At 41.7% G+C, this 17,892-nt stretch overlaps 2 protein-coding genes across 2 annotated transcripts; one reads left to right on the forward strand and one right to left on the reverse strand.

Annotated features, from left to right (window-relative positions):
• Positions 1-124: 124 nt before the first annotated feature.
• LOC118215810 (fibrous sheath CABYR-binding protein-like) lies at positions 125-5,036 on the forward strand. Its single transcript, XM_035396823.1, has 2 exons — positions 125-382; positions 3,515-5,036. Exon 2 carries the CDS (start codon positions 3,523-3,525, stop codon positions 4,459-4,461), a length of 939 nt encoding a protein of 312 aa, XP_035252714.1. The 5' UTR covers positions 125-382; positions 3,515-3,522; the 3' UTR covers positions 4,462-5,036.
• A 5,772-nt stretch (positions 5,037-10,808) lies between these two features.
• On the reverse strand, positions 10,809-16,280 carry LOC118215588. Its single transcript, XM_035396484.1, has 4 exons — positions 16,144-16,280; positions 15,652-15,757; positions 14,627-14,908; positions 10,809-12,483 (listed from the first exon to the last, which is right to left on the reverse strand). Exons 1-4 carry the CDS (start codon positions 16,278-16,280, stop codon positions 12,370-12,372), a joined length of 639 nt encoding a protein of 212 aa, XP_035252375.1. The 3' UTR covers positions 10,809-12,369.
• Between the last annotated feature and the right edge of the window lie 1,612 nt (positions 16,281-17,892).

Consider the following 17,892-nt stretch of genomic DNA (forward strand, 5'->3'; position numbering starts at 1 on the left):
AGAGTACGGTTGCAATGAAACTGGAAAGAAAAAAAGTTAAACTGAGGGGGTGCATTATTCCATAAACGAACAAATGTCATTTTGATATCAAATTATACGCCGGGATAGATGGAAGGGGAGGAGAGAGAAGTGTGGTGGGCAGGATAGATTGTGATAGCGACAGATGTCTTGTAAACTGTAAATATAAGAGGAGGGGTACTTCTGGGGAAAAAAAAACGCACGGTCCTAGATTGTTCCTCAGGGAGTAAGCAAGACTGAGTGCAGCTGTCAGTCTCTAGCTTTTTACTCACTCAGTTTGTGCTCAACCTTGCAGGGGAGTAGAGCAGACCTCCGACTCTCACTACCGTTGAGGATTCAAGGTTTCTTCTCAGCAGATAATCAGGTCGGTGCATTTTTCAAGCAGTGCTTTTATTTAAGATGCATTTATTTGAATTTATATTTTGAACAAGGCTTTGTTTGTGCTGTTTATGTGATTTAGTGTAACACGGATAAGTAAATGTTCAGAGGTCGGACCAGCTATCCTTTGTTCTTTCCCTGCATGTGCACTTTTTACGCGATGGCCAGATATACAAACACTGAGCGATTTGCAATCACCTAATGCACTGCAATTCATGTATTATAGACTATAGTTCTGAAGAAGAGTTTTACTCAGGGTTGATGCAGAAAACTATCAATTACTAATTCGAAACAACGTGTGATATGTGAAGATAAAAAAGAAAATCTCCTGAGGCGCTTCAGTCTCGGTTCCATTGCCATAAGCTTCAGCTGGGCGAAGGCGTGGTTCCTTAACAATGTGCAGAATAATAGATAATATTAATCAAAGATACCCTTTTGTTTTACCGGATTTCTCGGTCACGAGGCACATGTTTGTATGTATGATTGATTATTATTTCTTAAATAGCTGTTGGCTATTTGAATTATCAAATCGGGTATTTTAAATCAAGCAACAAGCAGATAGTTAAACCACGCTGATCTTCCTAGTTTTCTATTTACCTTGCTAACTTGTTTATTTTTATTCTATTTGTACTGAAGTGGAGACGATTTATCGATTTAATTTAACTGCACTTCTGTGCATTTAACATTTACATATGCACATTCGCTTGTGGGGCATCTTCTGATCCTGGTTACGTGATCCTGAGGAAAATGAGGGGCGGGGCTGGTTTTGGGGGTTATAGAAACAGTAGTGTTTGCGCTTTTCCTGTCGATATTTTTTCCAGTCCTTGCTAAATTAATTACTGCTATTTCCTTTGGAGACCACTGGAAAACATGTTTTCTGTAGTGTAGATACATCTTTCTTCAACGTTACGATAGGTCCTAAAAGCGGAACTTGCATTTCAAAAAACGCACCCATTTTTATGTAAACGTAGTAGTTTTTTTGCTGTCTATGCGCAATGCGACCACATAGTTTATAATTCGGCCATGTTTAAAGGAACAGGCATGTAAATGGGTTTGTCTTGGTATAGCATATTCTCCTCATTTTGTCGGGATTTAAATGTATATCTCAAAACAAAACAGGTGGACGACCACGCCCCCCAGCTTTATGAAGGAGGCCAGGGGATTTAAAGGTGTAGAGTTAATAGGTTTATTTTACAAGGATATATATCGCACTGTTCGTGGGCGACGTTAACATGTTGGAAGTTTTGCAATTAGTGTTTCATTACTTGAATTGAAATGTAGCGGCTTCATAACGAATGGAACCCACTACATTTTGCCACTTCCCTTTTATTAAATCCGCTGTTGTTTAAGGGGGTGTCAGATTCTTTCAGTTCAGACTAAACTAACTAAATGAATCGAGTCCAATCCAGAGAAATAATCCAGGAAATTATTTTCATTAAAATGATTTTGGATGAACACAACGAGAACTTGACGACAGACCAAAAGGAGCAATTGCTTCCAAAGGACCTTCGCAGTAAAGCACATGCTGTTACCAGCATTTCGATTGATTAGCACACTGGACACGGACTGCTCACCATCGCCCCTCGACTGCCCCAATGCAGTACTATGGACAGCTCCATAGTTGGGTGTAATATATCCATTAGCAACAAAACAATGATTGAATGATCGAAACCATTGGAGTCCTGCCATGTTTTCGGTTAGGCCTACGCTTTGGAAATGTATAGCAGTAGTCTCGTATCCAATCTTCCACGTTGTGCGAGAATCCACTTTTCTCAGTAAACGCTTCCTCGTTCTTCTACATTCACAGCCAAGGCCACACGCTTCTAACGTTAAGCTTACAACATACTTTCATGTTTTATAAACAGAATTTATAGTAGAACAACTCTGACCTTTAGTTTTCAGATATGACTACAGTGCCGCCTAAAGTCAGTTAAAAAAAATAAATAAAAAATCAATCATCTGGTAGCAGGGCAAGTTTATGTATGTTTCTTTCCTCGGTCAAGACAATCCTGTGAATGAGACTAGGTTTTATGAATGCATTTAACTACCGTAAGGAACTAAATGATAGTGGTGGAAGTGTGTTACTATGTTCAAGCCTACTGTTGCAGGGTTCTAGCACCAAGGAAATTGAACTTGTTTGAAAAATGAGATCAGGCCTATGTTTATGTTCCTAACTTTCAGTGGATAATGTTTTGGTCTTGGGTGGGCACGATTCACCAGGCAGTCCATTTATGGTGTTACAAAATAAAATAAACATGATGTACATGATTACTGGTAATGTAGAAACATAACTATATGTAATTTCAAGTTCTCATTTGCCCTTCCCCTTGCCCATGCATTAACCCTACCCCAGATCTAAATCTAGCACAAAAGGCAATCGCAAATGCACTCACACATTTAGGTAAATTACAAGTTGTTTACAGTATGCTTACAAAATACAGATCCTTAGCCTTTTTCTTAAAAAAAAGTATTTGTGCATTACTGATGTAGGCTACAAGGAAAGGTGATATTACTTTAAAGGGGAGTAGAATTTTGTGCATACCGAATTTACCAGCGCCCATAGCTAACAGCACATGTTTATTTTGTTGTATTTGGCTCGGTCCATCTTCTCCTTTAGTCTCTGTGACTTCCTTGAGTTTATTGTGCAGAAACTGGACAAATGGGGATAAATGTGAATCTAATTGAGTCCATAAAAAGAGGCCTGCAGAAAGGGGTTTGCATGGTGCAATTTACTGTACATAATTCCCAAGCCTCTTGCTCTGTGGTTCACACAGGAGTCGATCACTGAGAGATTCTATCCAGTGCTCATTTGTCCAATAGTCCTCGTTGTCCACAGATCTTGGCACAAAGCAGCCCTTTCATTGGCAGACTTAAACTGAAATAGCTCTTCAGCTCGTAGGAGGGTGATCTCTACAGAAAGGAAAATCCATTTTGGCAGAGAAGCGGAAGCGGAGTGTACTTTTGAAGATTAGAGCTTTAGCGTTTAAGTGGGACCCTGTTAAGCACATGGTGGAGGGTTGTGGGGAGATGCTTGTATTTCTGGTTGTGGGCTTATGGAGAGTATACGCTCTTTTCTTCTAATTTCTGGCAGTAACTCTGATTTGATTTCCGCTTGTAGGAGCCACCATGGGAGGAAGGCTGAGCAGGAAGAAGAAGGGGTACGAGGTCGGTGACACCATAGTTGGCCAAGCAGAGGCTGCAGTTGCTGGAACAGTGGAGGCAACCACTGAAGCTGCCCAAGAGGTCTCTGCCGAACTAGTGGAGGGAGCTGCCGCAGCATCGCAGGAGGTTTCCTCAACGCTGGAGGCCACAGCCGAGGCGGCTGCAGAGGTAGTAAAGGAAGCCATTGCAGCGGCAGAATCAGTGCCAGCGGCTGTCTCCGAGGTGCCAAAAGCAGAGGAGGTTGCCGACATCACCCAAGAGGTTGTGAGCACAGTGGTTTCAGATGTTCCTTCTGCTGAAGTTACGGTACCCTCGGAGGAGATTACAAGCACGGAACCAGCTCCAGCAGAAACGGCGCCTGAACCTGAGCAAGAAGCCACCGCAGCGGAGGAACCCGTCACAGCTGAAGAAGAACCTGCCACTACAGAACCAGAAAGTGCTCCAGAACCTAACACCGAAACAATCCAGTCTGAATCAGCTGATCTGCCCGCAGAAACCATTCCTGGATTACAGGCAGAAATCGAAGCTGCAGCAACAGGCACAGTATCAGACTTGATTTCCACTAGCGCCAGTGGGGCAGAGGAGGCTGCAGGAACCAAGGCGGATGACACAGGAGCTCCGGGTGAAGAGGCCACGGTGGAGAACGGAGACTGTGAAATCGCCGACTCCTCTGCTGGGCCTCCTGCGCCACTCGAGCTGAACAGTGAGTCTCAGGAACAAGTGCTGCAGCCAGCTGTGGAACAGCTCGCTGAAGAATGCCTCAACGGAATTGGCCTGCCTGCAGAGCCCCCCAAGGAGCAAACTGACTGTGAATTAAAGAAGGACTGGGAGCTCCCCGAAGCCATTGGTGAGCTGGGTGAAGCCGTAAGTGCTCCGGTGAATCAGGTTGTTGACCTAGTGTGAAAACTAATGCAAACATTCATTTGATGACAACACATATATTTTAAGAAAAACAACACAGGCTTCTGAAAATAAATGTCGAAATGCCTGTTATGTTAACTCAGGCCAAGGAATTTCTGGTTAACCAAAATGAATTACAACCACTGAAATGAAAAGAGAAGGAACTTGGATAAGTGTGTTTGAACCCTATATGCTTTATGAGAGAGGCAGGCAGTGTTTGCAGTGTGTGATGTGGAAGGCCAGATTGTTTTGAGAGATGCCTACAGAAAACAAACAAAAAAACTGGACAGCAGAAAAAACATGGATAATAACATTGGAAATGACAAATGGAATGAATAGTCTTGTACTTGTGTGTCAGCCTGTTGAATATTAAAAAAGGTTTATTGGATTAGCATTTAATAGTATATAATCTAATTTAGACTTTCATGTATTCTTCCCTTAACTCTGTAAAAAAAATAAAAAAATAAAAAATGAGGAAACTGAAATTTTCACCTTTGGGGGGTGGGGGGCAGTGAGGACTGTTCATTTGAACTTGACAGCTTGGCTCAGAAAATAAAAAGATTGTTATACCTTAAAAATATGGTTCTTTCATTCTTACACATTCTTTTCCAGAGCTGGTAGGTTTGGGGTTCATTTGAAATACTGCAAATTAGTATTAACAGTAGTATTCAATGTCCATGCAACAAAAAAGCAATTACTGTATTTATGTCTTTTACAAACTCTTAAAGTGATGTTGGTCCTCTAAGCATAATGTATACAGCTGGCCCTTGAAATTAACTTTTTAAACGTCTCCTTCAGAAATGTTGACAATGGTTATGTAATGATATGCCAGTGTTATGTAATATGTCATGGAGTTATATTTTCATTGGCTGCCTCTAGCCGCAACAAGTTTTTATATAGCCATCTTAACGGCCAACCAAAGCATATCCTTCAGTGAAAACTGTCAAAATACAATTAAATCATTTCAGGCAACATCTGGGTAAATAATTTTCTTAAAACAATGCCCTTTGTTGCCAGTAACAAATGTGAAACTCTAAGTAACTTCAGTATATTGTTATTTCAGTTGCATATTGTATCATGAGAGATACTGTAGTTCCAAAGGATTTTTGGGGAATTTTTGAAAATTATGAACATTTGTTTGAACAAAAGTTGGGGTATGCAGTTAGCCTGGGTTGGTGGGAGGACTGGTTTGTGAAATATGAACATGTTCACACATGCAGAGATCTTTCCACCGTCTGTACTGGCGGTTTCCCCTTTTCCTGTTACATCACAGCACATATAATTCTGACTCCAACCGTCGCAGTGCACACTCAACATTTCACAGACTGCGAATGGTGAGAGAGTGGGGGAGGGGGAAAACATTCTTTCTGGAGGAAGGGGTTTTCAGAGGGGAGGGAGAGAGAGTGGGTGGGGGGGTCTGGGTTGAAAGGACAAACTCTAATTCAGCACAGGGGAAGAGTAGATTGCCTTGAGGAATGTCAAAATCTCTCTCAAGGCCAAAGACAGTTTTCAAATTTATTTTAAGCTTCAGCAGAAGAAGGAAGCAAGCAAACAGTGCAGCGTTAGAGAGACAGTACAGATCAATTTGTTTTTTAGATAACTAGTGTTCACTTATGGACCTTTACAAAGACGTGTGCTCTTTTAAGAGAGTTCTGTCAGTTTTTTTTTTTTACGGGTGCCAAACTCAGTATTAGCAATAAATGGTGAACATAGTGGTGAACCCTTTCAAATCTGAAAGAATATATTCAGAATCAGTGGGCAAAGTCATGTATAAGGCTAGTGAAAGCCTTATACTGGGTACATTATTGCCTCTTGAGACATGAAGTATAATTTCTACAGATATCTTTTTTTTTTTTTAAGTTTAGGGTTATGAACGGAATGTTCTCAAATGCTTGGGGGTGGGATAGCAGAACCCGCTCCGCTTTGTATTTTTTCTTTTTTTTTGTGTGTGTTTTTGTCTGAGCTTGTTCCATGTCAAATGTCTCCATGTGACTGAGAAATACTGAGCACTCTGCTTCTTTCCCACAATAGAAAAAATGACTTGGAATCTCAAAATGACTCGTTTGTGAACACAAGCAATTAACTGCCATTAATGAAACAGGATATTAAGTACATCTGTTTTTAAGGGGACCTGTCTTTGTTACAATTTGATTATCTGATTATCTATGCATTAGTAATGCATCGGTTTTTTAACCACTGTTCAAGTTGTCGTTTTTGCAAAAATATACTGTTGACCATTCAAATGGTGAACAAAATAAACATTAGCTAAATAAAAAGCATTACACGGGAGAGTGAGTACTTCTAGCACAGATAAGATGTGGTAAGCACAGCTTCAAAGCAATCCTAGCTTCACTTTTATAAACAAAAATCCCAGTTACAAGGAATTGAGTCATCTTGCTAATGTTGTATACAGTTATAAAGTTTGTGTTCTTCATGTAAAACCCATAAAAATACTTTAGCATCCATTTTACACCTCAAATGTTTCACTATTTTAAAAGAAAGGTGCTTGTCTGTCAATGACTATTTCATTGCCATTGCCTTTCTCAAAGATACAAGTCCACAGCAAGGAACTCCAACAGCAGCCAAGTCTCTTCTTTCTGTCAATTAGATATTCCAGACTGAAGCTCTTTCTCTGTGTGTCTGTCTGCTCGCTGTTTTCAGAGACCTGGAACAGAACTGGGGCCCTGCTTGCATCTTGATTTAAAGACTGCCTACATCGCATAGTCCAAGTTGCATAGTTCTGCTTCCCCAGGCACATTGCCTGGTTACTATAACACTGCACTCTATACTAATGTTTTGGCTTTGAGTTCTGTGTGCTTTAGTATTCTGTTTCTTATGGGAAAATGCACTCTTTAGACACTTTAGTAATTATTCAGAGGTGCCCTTAAAAACAGGATGTTGCATGGTGTTCATTTCATTGACTGTTTGAGAACATTTCTGTCTACACACTGGCAAAGAGATCATTCTGAACATACAATTGAAAATGTGTAAAATATAGACCATGCTTCCAAAATAATGCAGATGTAGGTATTTATAACCTAGCACAAGCAAAACCAGTACTTTAAGACAAGACACAATGCTTCATAAGATGTTGCTCGTAGATTAACCATGTAGTACAGAAGAGCAATGGGTTTTTCGTTTAGTCATTACACTCTGAGTGATTGCCCACATGTACTGCCACTTCTTAAAAGTGGACTCTGACCTACACTTCTTCCTTCTATCAGTGTGAGAATAAGATGTACACAATTAAAAGACTGTGGGTTGTTCAAGCACCATCCGCTCCCCTATACTCCTATGGTTGAGCCTTCAGCTGATGAACATGAGGTGACTACAGTACAGTAAGTGGATTGCTGATTATTTAGCAAAAGAAGACAGGTTATTGGATACACACATTGCTGAGGTTTGTTTTCATGTGGACTCAGAGTGGTGTGAGAATTCAGTACTTTCTGTCCAAAGCTATTAGTAGAGGAACTCATTTCAGATAAGCAAATCTGAATTGCTCTCAGAAATGGGTGGTAAATAAGAAATAAATAAAAAACATAAATTATGCTTTTAAAGAACCCATTTTAATTGTCTTCATTTTGGCAGTTGTTACCATCGTTTGCGTAACCAGCTTTTCCTATTCACTGTTTTAGGAGGTGTGGTTAGCCTGAACGACTTCTTAGTGCCTACATTATGTGCAGGTAACAGAAGCCTATTAGTAGGACCGCAATGGTAGTTAAGATCCATATTGATTTCTGAGTTGGTTTAATGGCCGAACAAAGGCTGTGACATTCTGCATTATGCATTCATTTTTCAGAATCCGCTGTTTGAGATGCACTTTGATACTGACAGCCCTGGAGGGGCTCTGAAAAGAACAGAGTAGGCAGAGGTGTGTGGAGGAGACGGGGGCTGGGTTCCCCCGTGAGAGCGTTGATCCTAGCCCCAGCATGGAGTCTGTATCAGGGAGATCAACTCTTTGTCACAGAGCCCAACCCCCTCCTTTCAGCTATTGGAGCACAGCAGAGAATTTCTACGCTGGCACTCAATCATTCGGCACCATTAACTGCGGTCAGAAGGAATCAAAAGCCATACCACTTGTGCAGCCACATTCATCACATTCTCTCAGAGTGCATTTTTGTAATTTCCTTCATTTTTAAAACCACACATACGCTAGTTATACAGAGGATGGATGTATTTATCTAATGCACAGAGGTCTTCATCGTGCGCTCTCTCTCTCTCTCTCTCTCTCTCTCTGCCTCTCTGCCAGCATTTATGGGCCCTCCCACCACTGGACCACCTGCTCCCTTTGCATTCCCTCCAGGACTGCAGAAATTAAAACACACAGCACATCCTTTGCTTAAGTCGAGCACAGTAGTGATAAACTGAATCCATTTCACTCTCTCTCTCTCTCTGAGCATTACATCATTTTTTGCCTGTTTTCATGGGCTTATAAGCAAACAATTGGGGAAGTATGTAAAGATCACATGTCTAATCACTGGCAGATTAAAAAAACATTACAATAAAAAGATGTTTTATTAAACAGTAACCTTCTGCCATGAAATCTGGTAATCACACAAATACCTGAGCCAAATACACAGTGGAATAGCATAGAATTGATTACATTCTCATGTACAGCTAGATTGAACTAAATATGTTGACTATATTTCAAATTATTAAACTGCAAATTGGTCCTTGGTTGTAAATTAGAATTACATTTAGTATTTAGCATTTGCCACTGCATCACATATAAATCTATGAAAACAACAAATTGCTCCTAGCACCAAGTAAATAACATACAAGAGGAGAAGAATACATTTAAATAGCTAAAAATATATATTACTCACAAGGCCATTATCCATCATTTTGTTAAATTAATCCTAGGTGAAATCTACAGATTAAGGGAGTATGTATATTTTTCCAGCACACAAGGAGTTAGAAAATGGCTACACAGGAATGCAGTATGACTGTTTTTCCTTTCTTGTCTATAGCCATCTTCTCTGTCTTCTTGAATGAATTATTCCCTGGGCACTTTGAAACGAATGGTAGAAAGGCAAGTCAAACATCATTGCGTGGCTGTAAATCTATAGAAAATGACCTTGGATTTTAGCGCTGCAGTGATGACAGTGCTAAATCACAACCATCGGTTAATTAGAGCACCACGAGAAAACCTGTCCCTGTGAATTATTTATATATTAAAGGGGTAGTGGCAGAGAAGAGGAAGAGAAAATGAGAGTGGGTGGGAAAGAGAAAGAATTAGAGAGAAAGAAAAAAGAGAGAGAGAGAGTGAACGCCCCTGTTCTGTGGCTAGTTGCCCTTCATTGCTAGCTGGAGGCATTGTATCATGATCCGTCTGTCACAGTAGTCCTGGCTACAGACGCCTGGAGGCTTTTACACAGGTACACTGTGATAGTGTTGCTGTGCACGTGAAGCACACAAGCCTCATGAGCAAGGCCAGCCCCCAAGAACAAAACAGCCATTCACATTGCGCAACAGCACAGCCCTTGCCGTTGCGCAACACACACATATGGCCATACATCCAGCAAGTGGAGACTGAAAACCGATAATGTCGATGACAGGCTCCTGAAGACAAATTCCTACTCTTTATCTTTTTCCCTCATTTTAAAAATCTTGTTCTTTATCGCCTGCACCTGTAGTAATTCAAAGTGAAAAGCTTGCGTGTTCAGTCAAGGGGCCCTCTTTAGGGACACGGCCACAAATGTGACAGAAATACTCTGTAAAAACACTTTTACATATTGGAAGGGCACATTCCCACTCTGATACCATAGCAAGATTCTGCAGAGCAGGATTATATACTGCTTCAACATTATTTACATAATATTTGCGTTATACTTTTTCATCAAAAGCAAACTGAAAATAAGGGAAATACTGTTAAGTGTCTAGTCAGGTTAAACAATCTTCAACAGCAATTGACGTTATGCTGAATTTAGGCTGGGTATCAAATTTATTCAAGCTTTTGCACACGGAAACACAAGCGGCAAACAAATCAACAAGCTGCACCTTCAGAAATCTGAGATTTTCTAAATGGGAATGAAAATGACTCCGTAGTGAAGGAGGCAGCAGAGGAGTGAGAGACAAAGAGTGAGAGAGTGACAGAACAGTGAAGGTTAAAAGAAAAAGAAACAAGTACAGCGTTCCACATGCAAACATAAAGCCAGAATTGGCTGGGAATATGACATCTTCCACTGAGAATTCTTGCTGAGATGTGTAGAAAAGCTATTTGGTGACGCATCCATGCTCTCTGGCATCAAGTTTATTTCTGAAAGGAAATATATCAACCAAAGAAATATACGAGAACGTGATACGAGAACTGATGGTAAAAACATGTGTTCAGCACAAAAACATGTATAATGCTGTCTTTTTTTTTTTACAAGCATTGTGTTAAATCAATTGCTTTTCCCGGCGTGTAGTTCGAGACGGCGCACAGATCAGAGAGTATAATAGCCACGCTACCATAGGGCCCCTCTATAGGGTCTCTAAATAGCCCGCAGGAAAGGAGACATTTCTCACCAGCAGGCCAGGATGTGTGCAGTGTTTCAAGTGGCTGTAAATGGATTACATTCAATAATGTACGGTCACATCCATGCTATGCAGTGCTTTCACAGGGGCCATTTTAATCATATTCACACCAAGAGTTAGATGTTAGGCACATAAATATCTTTTTTTATTTTAAATGGTGCGCATGGTGGTATGTGAATGGAAAAATTCCAAATGGCAGTTATTTTTTTGGTGTCAAACTGAGCAAAATGCAAGTGCAATACCATAAGAGATTAGTGTAGGGTACTTTAGTTTGCAATAATATACATGCATGTAAGAGACTTGAGAGTTTAATGGTGGCAGAAATAGTAATTCAAGTTACTTAAATTTGTTAAGGACAAATCTGATTTTGTATTTATTGAATGAGGTCCCAAATCGAAATGTATAAAGGATGCAACATTTAGGTCAAATGAGTGGCTTGTAATTCCAGCTTTGGTAGGTTTTAAATTTGAAAATAGGACAAAAATTGGCTTGCAATTTGATTTTCAGGTTTCCTCTTCTGCTCTTTCACCACATGTTTGTCATACAAGCTAATATACTCACATATATACACTCTCTCTCTCTCTCTCATACACACACACACACACACACGTACAGATACACACAAACACACACACATGTGCACGTCCCATGCTTTAAGTATTAGAAGTATTATGCAGCTTTGTATTGTTTTGTCAGTCATATTGGCAGCTGACTAATAGCCAGTTAAACCCTTCTATACTTATTAAGGCAATCTACAGCATTACTGCTATTGCATCCATTTCTAACCAGCACTGCAAAACCAGACACATTAAAAACATTTTACCAGTAACAACACATCCCTGTCAGAGAAGACTGGCACTCCTTATTCCATTACATACTGAGCATGCCACAGCAATTGCATTTTCCTTACGCTGTCATGACCATTTAATTTTTTTATCCACTTGAGTGAATTAAGCACTGGCATGCTATTTATCATGGGCTAAAACTATTGCCGTATGAGGCATAATGAGAGAACCGGTCTCCAAAGGATACGCCTATGGCAAGAAAGTCACTGGCTCCAAAATGACCTCCAAGTTCCTCGTTTGAAGTTGCCCCAGCGTATTGCGCTAACAGAGATTAGCGTGGCGCTCTTAATGAGTGGCTGTGCCAATGCTCAGTTCTCTGGGTGAGACTTGGGGAATCATGCTGGGATGAAGGCAGTTCGTGTAGCCTTTTCCAAAGCTAGAGCTCAGGCCTTGCTCAAGAGGCACAGGAGAGGGGTGCAGAGGGGTGGAGCGAGGAACAACAGGAACTTCAAAGCTTCGCCGCGAGACAAATTCAGCTCAGGGTTCTTACGTTCACAGGCTCTTGATCGCCCGTCTTGTTTCTGATGAACTCCTTGGCTCCTGTCTTTTAGAGTCTTTCGCCCAGCCTCCAGCAGGACCATATGCATGTCACACTCAGGGTGGGGGGGATCTGGGTGAGGGTCCCACTGCTCACCACAGAGAGGCCCAGCCCACTAGCCTGCTGGGAGAAAAAAACCCAAAGATCCTGCCACAGCTCCCACTGATGCACACTTCCAAAGTCAGATATACAGTACAGGAACAGCACTGTCGTGTAATGGTTAAACCGCTGTGTTTGAAATTCAAAGGTTTCAGGTTTGATTCGCAGCTAGAGCACTGCCACTGAACCCTGGTGCAAAGCACTCAACCTGAATTACTTCATAAAATATCCATATAAGTAGATTCTATGTAGAAATGTTTTTTCTACATTTTTGCAAGTTGCTCTCGATAAGACTGTTTGCTAATTGTGAAGTAGATTGCTCTTGTTAGAGACACCTAAACATAAACACATCAAAAAGGGTAAGAACTAGATATAGGTATCAGTTCATTTACTTCTTGTAGAAAATAAAACTCCAGAGAAAATCTTTGGGTAGATGTAGCAAGCATCAATAAATCTGCCTTTTGAGGGTAATGTGCTTTTTATTTATAGTAAAATTTCTGGGGATAATTTTCCATTTTCAAAGTAGTTATTGACTGTTTTCATAATACTTGACATGCCATCTAGATTTGTGTGGCAAATCATAATTGCAAGCTAAACTATGAAAGCTGTCATAGCAAGATGCCATCCATTTCAGAACCTTCTGGTGATTACACATCACATACTGAACCGACAGAAGTTGTGGTGGGTATAAAAGCACATGCCGAAGCTTCAAAACATGGGAAACGTTTGCTTATCTACAAAGCATTACAGCTCTATACAGTAAGTATCTAAGCTTTTGTTTATGAGAAGAGGACAACTGTAGAGATTTCTCTTCAGTTTTCAGGGGCACCACACAAGTGCAGATCAGCCCCTTAGCTTGATTCCTTAAATAAGACCCATCTACATTTCATGCAATATTGGATGTGGCTGAAATAACGGTTGTTTCTGGTTCATTTGTTTGTGTGTTTTGTAGTGTTGAATATATTAAGGCTTTAATAAATAAAATGATAAACAGTTGTATAATTTCTAAACACAGAATAACCACATGCATAAAGATTTTTTAAATAAATATGTAGCAAGTAATTTCAGTAAATTACTAGTTTTACTGCCATGGATTTTCAGAGATGAAGATGCTCAAAAGAAAAAAATATCCCTTGTAAATTGGTAAACATCTTCCTAAAGTTCTTCTAAGATAACAGCATACTCCCCTGGTGCCTTCTCTTACTGGACTATAAAATCTGTATTATACTGTATGTAAGTGTGCAATATATAGAAGATGCATACTTTTACGCAATTACAATCTTTTCTCTGAAGCCAGATACATCAAAATAATTCAACTGAAATAGTGGGTAAATAAAAATGCCACCGCACTCATTTGATGAGAATGGATGTGTATTCAAACAGCATTCTGCAAGGCTGGGAGGCGGAGCCACATCCAGCCGGGGGGACAGGGAGTTCTCAGGTGGATAGCATGTATAGCAGGCGCCCCACCTCTCCCCAACCCGTTATCGGTGCAAACCGCCCCAGCAAGTTCCTAACAGGTAGAGCAGGCACAACGCAGCTTGGCAACGGCCCAAATTTAACGTATTCAATGTAAAACCACCTGAGAAAGAAGGTCACGCAGCCCCTCTGTCTCAACAGACTACACCTCTGCCAAAATCCATCTGCGACACTTGCGGAGGGAAAAGAGATGTGCAATCTGCTGCTGAAAAACAAGCAGGCGGGTGATGTGCCTTTTAAAAAACCCATTCAAGCTGATGTCTGGAAACTCGACAATTAGTCCTGCTCTGTAATAACCAGCTTCTCTGTGAGGGACTGACCCTCGAACCTTTGCAAACTGGCAGACTTCGCAATAGCCTCTTTCTTATTGCCCAGAGAATGGTTTTCTTAGTTCGAAACTGTGGTCAAAGAGGTCGCTGGGACTGACATTCAAAGCAGATAATGACAAGAGAGCCTTGGTGTGACAATATTAGACTGCATTCTGTCACACTGTACAGAGAACACTGATGTTTGAATGGAATGCGAGACATTCTTGTGTGATGAGAGAATTACATTTTTTTCCTTATGCCCCAATGCTGATGCACGAGTTGACAAGTGAGTGTCTGCATGCATGGTGTAACTACCGTGTCCAGAGGAACCAGGGTGCAACCTTCACATATTTATGTCTTATATTGCGGAGGTGAATTACCATCTTAGCGAACGCTGCTTGGGGAACATCGTGGGTGGGGATCCTGCTCTGTTCAAGCCCTTGGCCGCCCCATGGCCTGCTGGGATCGAGCTGACGGACGTTTTGTTCCTCCTGTGACACACTTCCCTGCAGGCACAGCTCCACCCTGTGGTTGTGGGACAGCACCACGCCTGCGTGGCTGAGGCCTCTGGGCCCGCCCCCGTTCTGACAGAGGCAGGGAGCTGCCGTTCTGGTCTCTGCAACTCGCTGTATGGCTGCTGACACACTGCCGCCCACACTGCCCTACACCACACCAGCAGGCACACACAGATATCACTTTGGATTAATGTTACTGCAGCTGGCTCAGCGCTGTACAGCTGTAGTGCACTTTAGTGGCAAATGGTCTTTCAATGGTCAGGCAGCAGGCACAAGCATGCAAGCCATTAAACCAGCAACTCATCCAGCACCACAGACACATATCTCTGGAGCCTTTCCTGTGTTTTTCCTTTTCTTTAACTGCCGATTAAGATCTGATGATGTTAACCTTCCCCGCAGCTCCAAAACAAAAACCCAAAAAAACTGATCGAACCAGCAATTTAATTACACCAAAGAATTCGAAGAATGGCATGTAATGTGAAATTCCGAAAGTGATTAATGTATTTTGGCCGAAGTGAAGCAGAAGGAGTGATTTACACCTTGTGGGGTTTGGGACCTTGCACGGCGAGAAAGAAAAGCTGTTTAGGCTTCAGCAGGCGAGCCAAGCCCCACGGTCTGATTCTCATCTCAGTTCCTGGTGTTATGCACAAGCACATCTCGCCTCGTCCAAGGCCCCGTCCCAGGCCCCTTCCCGCAGCGTCTTATGGGGCGGGCCGGGCCCGAGCTCTGTTCTCAATCAGGCCTTTGTGTTTCTGGCGCGGGCCGTTCCCCCTCTTCCTCGCCCCCTTTCCTCCAGCCCTCCGAGGCAACGCACCTTCCCAGAATTCCACAAGTGAACCTGCGGGGCGGCGGCTCCATTCTCGCCACCCCCTCCTAAGTCACCCCCACACCGCGCCACTTATCTGTGGAATTCGCCGTGTCCTGTTCCCCTCATCAACACCTCCGTGCAGATCCTGCCCCCTGACCAGTGGCAGGCCCACATCTCGTCTGCCCACTCTAAGTTTAGATTAAGCATTTCGAACAGCGCTCCATTTTTCTCTAGCCTTGCCAGACCATATTACCAGTGTCATTCAAGAGACAGAAGACGATCAAAAAGGATACAAGGTTACAGAACTCACAGGAAATACATTCACTTCTAACTCACTTCTAACTCAGGCACATGCCGGTAATACTTCAGAAAAAAACAGTTCACATCAGTGGAATATTTGCATGGAGCGCTGCAATGAATACTGCCGTGTAAATTAAAACAAAAAAGGTATCACGTTTTGATTTTGGGTTTCAAATATACATGAGGGGTACAGATGTTGGTGTACGACATGGACCAGCTGGTGGAAAAGAGATCGCTGTTTAAAGTTTAAACTTTCCCTGTCGAAGCCCCTCACCTTGCCCTGCTGTTTCTGCAGCTGCAGATCCTCCCCAGAATTCTCCTCTTTGACCCCCGGTTACTTTCCACATCACAGGGAGGCTCGACTTGCTGCTGGGGGTCACAGGGGTCGGCTCGGGGAGGGCCGCTTGCCATGCACCCCAGAGGTCTTTGCACCACAGAAAAAAGCCAATCATTTGTTTGTGAAAGTGCTTTTTTCTGTGTAGAAACAGTATGCTTTGTACACCATGACAGAGGCTATGTGTTATGTGTGAAAACATTCTCGTAATTAATGTGCAAAGCTTTTCTTAGTCACGTTATGATGCCTTCTTTTCCTTGATGGAATCCAGAGGCATCATCAACTGATCTTCACGATGACAGGTGTAGATAATACCATAAAATTAAGTGTTAGGGTTCCATAAGAGAAGCATTTAAGGAATGTCTGTATTATAAGCATGTTCATATGTTTCACGTGCTAATACACTGGTCAATAACACACACACAGGGCATACTTACATGCCATTAAACATGCATATAGACACTAATATACTCCCTTAAATCTACACACTACTACCTACATGCATGAATACAATGCAGACACAGTATACTCCTTGAAGCATACATACTCTCCTCTAAACACATACATATGCGCACACACACTACACTGTAAAATGCACTGTAAAACACTCACATTCCTACACTCTTTGCTACATTCTTTGGCATGCTCACACACGTACACACATGTACACATAAACTCAAACTCACTGTCTGCAGTTTTGGAGGAAGGCTTTGTCTCAATTCAGGTCTATCCCAGGACACGGGCAGTCAGGGGTCTGGCACCCCCCCTGGCTCAGGACAGGGCCGGAAGTTTCTCGCTTGTTTACATCACACAATACAACAATCCCTTGTGGAACTTTCACTTGATCTTGGTGACATGCATTTCAGTAATCAGAAAAATATCAAAAATCACCCTTCCCCACATGCACAAAAACCCACATTGACATATTCCCATCATTAATGTGCACTGTCAAGAAAATAGTCTTGTCAAAAAGTGCCCATCTGTCTGCGTGTCGGGAATTAAAAGTATAAATTATACCCTTTTCTAGGTAAACAAAATGAGTGGGGTGAAATCAATACACCATAATGTATGCGTGGAAACAGAATCATTTAGTGTCATATATGGACAACTATCTTCTGCATTCTGCAAAAAATGTACACATCTGGCATATGACCATTAAGTACAGAGGCTGGTTCTCTAACTGCTAGCCAGAAAGAAGTCTTGTATATACATGAACTCGTTCGGCTTACAGTTCCATGCAGTGCTCTGTGTACAGTACACCTTGTGATCTGAGATCCTTGTCATATATATATCACACCCTGCAAATAAAGATGACACATGTATACACATACACAGATGGGTGACAAATTAAAGGAAAACCTGAATAAATGAGTGGAAAAACAACAAATGTAGATGCTTCCATACAGGTGTACTGCATAATACAATCTGACGTCCGCATTTAGATCAATGGGAAATACATTGGTAAATAGGGTCGAAAATTGAGGTTGAAAGTGTGCATTTGATGACCGTGATGCTTGTGCATTAGTGTGATATGTAAGCTTCAGAGAAGCTCCTGCCATCCATGCCCCAATAATGTACCCTCTCTCAAAGTCACTTAGATCCCAAATCAAGATGGCAAGTGGGCCTGCTCAGCATTTCTATACATGCCTCGGAGCATGATAGGATGTTAATTGTTTAATTGCATCATGC

This window comes from Anguilla anguilla, chromosome 16 (genome assembly GCF_013347855.1).
Source record: "Anguilla anguilla isolate fAngAng1 chromosome 16, fAngAng1.pri, whole genome shotgun sequence".
Taxonomy (NCBI): domain Eukaryota; kingdom Metazoa; phylum Chordata; class Actinopteri; order Anguilliformes; family Anguillidae; genus Anguilla; species Anguilla anguilla.